Source organism: Adelges cooleyi, unplaced genomic scaffold (genome assembly GCF_023614345.1).
Source record: "Adelges cooleyi isolate 19-005CV unplaced genomic scaffold, UGA_ACOO_1.1 ACOO_flye_CR_arks_rails_tigmint_CR_PRNA_651, whole genome shotgun sequence".
In the NCBI taxonomy this organism is placed as follows: domain Eukaryota; kingdom Metazoa; phylum Arthropoda; class Insecta; order Hemiptera; family Adelgidae; genus Adelges; species Adelges cooleyi.
In genome coordinates, this window is record NW_026096352.1 from 11,520,797 (window position 1) to 11,526,668 (window position 5,872).

A 5,872-nucleotide genomic window follows, 5' to 3' on the forward strand; every position below is an offset into this window, starting at 1 on the left:
TGCGGAGATAAAAATAATACTACATTCCACCCTCCCCCCGTCCTATATTTTAAACTTTAAAAGTAAGTATCCAAAACTGGTTATGTGACTTTCTTGTGATCGGAGTATCGATATTTTTTTTTCTCTGGATCGATTTACAGAATTGACACCACACTAGAACATTAATTACTATTTACACTTACTGTTTGTAGTTTGATGGTTTGAAAGGTGAAAAAGCTTACTTCCTACCAAAAAAATGAATAAGCTCCCAATCATTGAAGGTTTTTTTTTTAAATTTAAAAACTACTGTACAACTTACTAATCTAGATGGTGAATCGGTCAGTGTTTTCCATAGGCATAACATAAGTACGGAATTAATTACAAAAATACAGGTAATTTGGATTTTTTTTTGCGACTACAGGTAAAAACGTTGATTGCAAATTTTAATTTACGGTAAATTATATTTTTTAGAACAAACTTTATAAAAAAAATAACAAAAGCTTTTTCCCATTAATAATAATAATACATTTTCGGAAGACATTATATTTATATTTTTTACTCCTCAATAAGGAATGGCACACCGGCTGTCGTCGAGACGTCAATTCTACATTGGTTGGTGCCCCTTTCAATTTTGAACGTTCCATTATTACCCCATTCGGTGTTCCACGAGTTAATTAACAGCCAGTAGGGGGTATCAGTATCGTCGTCGATTCCCCATCCGATCAATTTCACGGCGTGTCCTCCTATATAAGTAGCGTTATCCGTCTTGGCGTAGACGCCTGCGAGCATAACAGTATGTTAGTCGGATCACCGGATAATGGATTTCGTTTCTTCTTACCTGATTTGTAGCTTAGGAAGTCGTCGTACACATCATAAGACGCTGCGATCGGACCGTAGCACAGCACGTCTTTTTGAATGGCGCGGAACGTCAAGTGGTACGCGTCTCTGGCTGTAATTAGCAAAAGCCACCAAAAGGGGCTTAGGTTATAGGACAGAGCAAAAATATAAGACAAAAACCAGTTGAAAATATTACTGTAGACGTGGTCGTCGTGGTAGTCGACGGTAGTGTTACCGTAACACTCCCGGGAGCATTTGTGGTTACGTTCGAACGGTTGGTCATTGCACGTCGAGTTGTATCCTTGCCCGTCCACTGTGCACGGCGACACTCGGTACGGTTGACATCCCTGTTAAGTGCAAAACACCAGTTGCGTTATAGTCAAGACATATGTGTATAGGTGTACTTCGATTTTATCGGTCAAAGACTCACCTCGTCCGAGCCGTAGTCTCCTCCGGTGCAACAGCCGTGATATTTGAACCGATACCATGCCAAGATGGGCCATCCGCCGAAACATCCGAAACCACAATAATGACAGCAGAAGGTCAGTTCTTCGGCCGACAGCGTTTCGTTGAATTCGCCGTTCGTGGCTATGCACATGCGGTCGGAAAGCGCACTCGTAGTCGCCACCGCCTACAATAAACCCACCAACAACCAATAAGACACAGCTGATAGCGCAGGGCTATTGATAAGAGATCACAGACAAATGAGGGGAGGATGAGACGGAGGGGAGTGTTGGATAATGTTGATAGGGAAACGGCAGGCGAGGAAAATTTACAAGAACATGTCGAATACCGGCCGGTGTTGGCGATGGCTTAAAAACATATGCATTGGTTTCTATGAAGTGGAGAAAATGTCACTTTTTTTAAACGGTGCACTCAGGAAAACAGTATTTATTCAATGATATTATTACCCAAGAGCTGCCGCAATTTCCTTGATCTCGGACGTGACCGATCGTTTGACATTCTGTCCACTGTTCCCTCGCGTCAAACGATTCAGGAATGTCTTGGAAATTTGAGTAATTCGGATCTTCGGATTTAACAGGACCGTTCAACGATAGTCCTACGCCTTTCGATCCCAGCATGCCCTTTAGGTACACAACGGAAGTGGTCAAAGGGAAATTTCTGCCAGCCTAAAAACAAAGCCACAGTAAATTAAAACAAGTCATTATTTTACTTAAATACTACGGCGTTGTCACTGGTTTCCAGAAAGCATACATAATTTATACGACATAACTTATGACTAGATAGTAGATACCAACACTTATGTCTTAAATGATGAATTAAGAGTGTCTTTCTCCTAGTGGGTTAAAAAATTCTTAATTTCTATATTTTTAAATATTAAACAATAAATAATTATAAGACCACTAAACCCTTTCTGAACTAGAGTCAGCTTTTTTTGTTTCTTACATTGTATAGTTTATAACAATATAAAAACAAATTTCTGCAAAATAAAAAAATTGGTTTATACTTTTACTGGTTTATACAAAAATAGCAATGAAATAACAATTGTTGGCACATTTTTGTTGAAGTACCAAAATTACATTATATATATATTAGACTATTTAGATACATGTTTTGACTATAGTGTCCTTAGTACCCTTTGTAAAACCATTGAGTATCTATATATTGTAAATATACACAATGGTACTACAATGGTTACTAAAGTAAACCGTGCACCATAAAGTTAGATAATTGTCAATAAATATATCTATGTTAATAATGGACGTTACATATTATTTAAACAAATTTTATCTTCTATTTAAAATTTAACATGATTAAAATACGTGATGAACTGGCAAAAGTTATGTCTTAATAAGTTTTGTGATGTTTTTCACTAATTAACTTAACTATTTTTATTTTAATGTCTATATGTTTTACTAATGTTTGAAATATTTTTTGAAGCTTCAAAATTGTATATTACATAAAAATTAAAATGTTTAACTTGTTGGAAAACCGAAAACTTATTGTAGACAATACTTATTTATTTATTAACTAAACGGACAACAAATAATCCAAGATACATAATATTATATAATATAACATAATATTCATTTATTTATTTATTTATTATTATTGTATATGGGCTGGGCCCTTTTATATATATATATATATACATGCATATTTGTATAATGAAGAAAACATTAAACACACAACTGAACAGCAACTTATAATTAGCAATTTGATGTCATCCGCAAAACAGAAGAAGCGACAGTGACGCAAAACTCGATTAACACTGTTTATAAATAAGGAGAAGAGTAAAGGAGACACAAATGACCTCCTTGTGGGACCCCTGATGAAGCCAGAAATAGTTTGGACTTAATGCCAAACACCTTAACCCACTGATATCTGTCTTTAAAATATGATCTAAACCAGGACAGCAGATCCAGATTCTCTAAGAACAAGAATAAGAACTTCATGATTCACTGAATCAAAAGCTTTTTTAAAGTCGGTACCTATATATTACATCGACTTGGGACCGACACTGAAATGAATCAAAAATGTAATTACAAAACAGTAGATTACTAGTGGTAGTAGAACGACCAGGGCGAAAGCCGTGCTGTTCTTTCATAAGGATACAATTTATAGATGGCTGGGTAGCATTTAGTACAAGAGACTCGAATATTTTAGATAAATGAGATTGGATGGTTATTGGCCGATAGTTAGAAACAATAGTCGGGCAACCGGACTTAGGGACAGGTGTAACTGAGCTAAACTTAAACATTGACGGGAAAATATCTTCATCCAGTGACCGCCTAAATAAAACCCAGAGTGGATACGCCAAGATTGACTTTAGTTCAAATAAAAAAGTACCAGAAAGACCATCAGGTCCAATAGACCCGATACCACGCAAAGCAGATAGACCACGGAAAACATCATTAACACTAAAACCAATATTATTAGAAAGATCAAAGATATACCTAGTTCACATACATCGACATCATTCCGTTCTAAAGAATAAACAATATAAAAATAGTCAGAAAACAAGTTAGCAGTGCCTTGCTCGTCAGAAGTAGTAATGTCATTAAAAGACATTACCTTTGGTATATTTTTACAATATTAAATCATAAGTAAAGTATTAACAACAAAACGAGTCTACGATCAATTTTATTAATATAATGTTAAGAATGATAGTGTATTGCACTTCAATAGATAAACTATCAAAAGAAACTTATCTAATATCTGTATGAAAGTTATAAATACGTAACAGCGTGTATCGAACAATTTAAGAAACTAAAAGAATATTTTTAATTACTTCAATTGTGCAGGTATAATAAAAATAATATTATTATAATATAAAATATAAATAACAGAAAGACTATTATGACAGTATTTAGATTCTTGAAAATCATTATAGTTGTTTATATTTAATTACACATAGTTATACAAATATAGTTATATGAAAATAATGCGAGGATTACTTATTGTGAAATAATAGTTTACCTTCCATGTTGTAGCTTTTTCGTTTATCTGATCAATGTAATCGTTAGTCAGAAAATATGCTTGCTCGGTTGTAGGTTCGTCGTATATCTGATCAGTGTAGTCGTCAGTCATAAAATGTGCTTGACCAGTTTGATAAATACTGAACAAAACGACGGACAGTAAAATAATCACTCTAGAAATTGTTAAGATTAAAAAAAAAATAAAACAATTGAAAAAAACTAATAAGACTAACTTCGTTCTTGTTGATCTGATGACATTGAAATAATGTTACCTAAAATGAAGATTGAAGGCTTAATATATACAAAATACTGCTTTCAAGTAGGTTAACAAGCGTAGATAACAAAATTAATACGAATTTAGTTATAATATATATACTTTCAATCTCATTTTTCAAGTTAAAAGTTCTAGGCATAGGCGATATTGAGAGCTAAAATAATGGAAGTTCTGAAATTATAAAGGCAATAAGGCGCGCCTTCACATGCCCAAATACCATTTCTAGATTTAGTAATTACAATTACACTGTAAAATACACTATTTACTATACACTATTAAGTTTGTATTATAAATAAACATACTAAACATTCAGTCAGTACGTTGCACAAACATACATTAATACATTATCAAATTTGTAAATAGAAATTAATAAAAAAATAACATACAAATATGTTATAATGTAGTTTTTTGCTTTGTTTATTACAAATATGTAGTTAAATAACAGATTACAGTTACGAGTAGCATATTATACATATTTTCATAGCCATGTGGTTTTTTAATTCAACAATTTTGTGAAACATTATCAGAGACCACCGTGTTCGAATCATAGATATTGAACTTGTTGTGTTTAAATACCTATCTATGAATAAAATAATCTACGAAAAAGTTTAACTTTATTCTAGTTTCACATATCTAAGATTATCATAGTTTCAAACTAGGTACATACTAGGACTTTCGAATTTCCAATGGCAACACTTGCATATTTTTTTGGTTTTAGTAAAACTTAACTTTTTATTATCAATATAGTTATATCATTAAAAAGCTTAAGTAATTAAAGTTAAGTAGTGCTATAAATGAAGGACCTTATTCAATAGAATTTCAAATCTGAACTATTGTGCAAAAAAAAGTTAAAATAACGTCTTAATATTCATTTTATTATAATGGTGAAATGTACATGTTTATTTTCTTTCTCGAAGACGCTAAGATTACTTAAACTACAGTAGTAAGCTGTAAGCCGCATTATTACACATACGAAGCACGAATCAAGTCAGTATCGATTTTTAGTACCTAATAAAATAAGTTAATAATATACTCTCTACACAGTGCACACGCATATCTAAGAACAGTAGATAATAATATCTATTATTATAAATCATTTTTGAAATGATAAAAATACATTAAAATGTTGTGCTTGTGTGAGGTTTGAACTCAAAACCACTTTAGATGTGATTTACATTTGTTTGAATATAATTTCTCTTTTAACACAACATATATTAAATATTCAACGTAGTAAAATACAATTTTTGTCGATCAGTTAGAAATAAAAACTTGCAGTTTACTAGAGAAATGTTGCAATAGATAAACAAAATTTCATTATTCAACAAAATATAAATTCGTTTTT

At 32.4% G+C, this 5,872-nt stretch overlaps 1 protein-coding gene across 1 annotated transcript; it reads right to left on the reverse strand.

The window, feature by feature from the left end:
* Window positions 1-534: 534 nt before the first annotated feature.
* On the reverse strand, window positions 535-4,368 carry LOC126844816 (cathepsin B-like). The gene is made up of 6 exons (XM_050583235.1): window positions 4,258-4,368; window positions 1,728-1,946; window positions 1,247-1,447; window positions 1,013-1,163; window positions 818-928; window positions 535-758 (listed from the first exon to the last, which is right to left on the reverse strand). The coding sequence occupies exons 1-6, from the start codon at window positions 4,366-4,368 to the stop codon at window positions 535-537; spliced, it is 1,017 nt and encodes a 338-aa protein (XP_050439192.1).
* Between the last annotated feature and the right edge of the window lie 1,504 nt (window positions 4,369-5,872).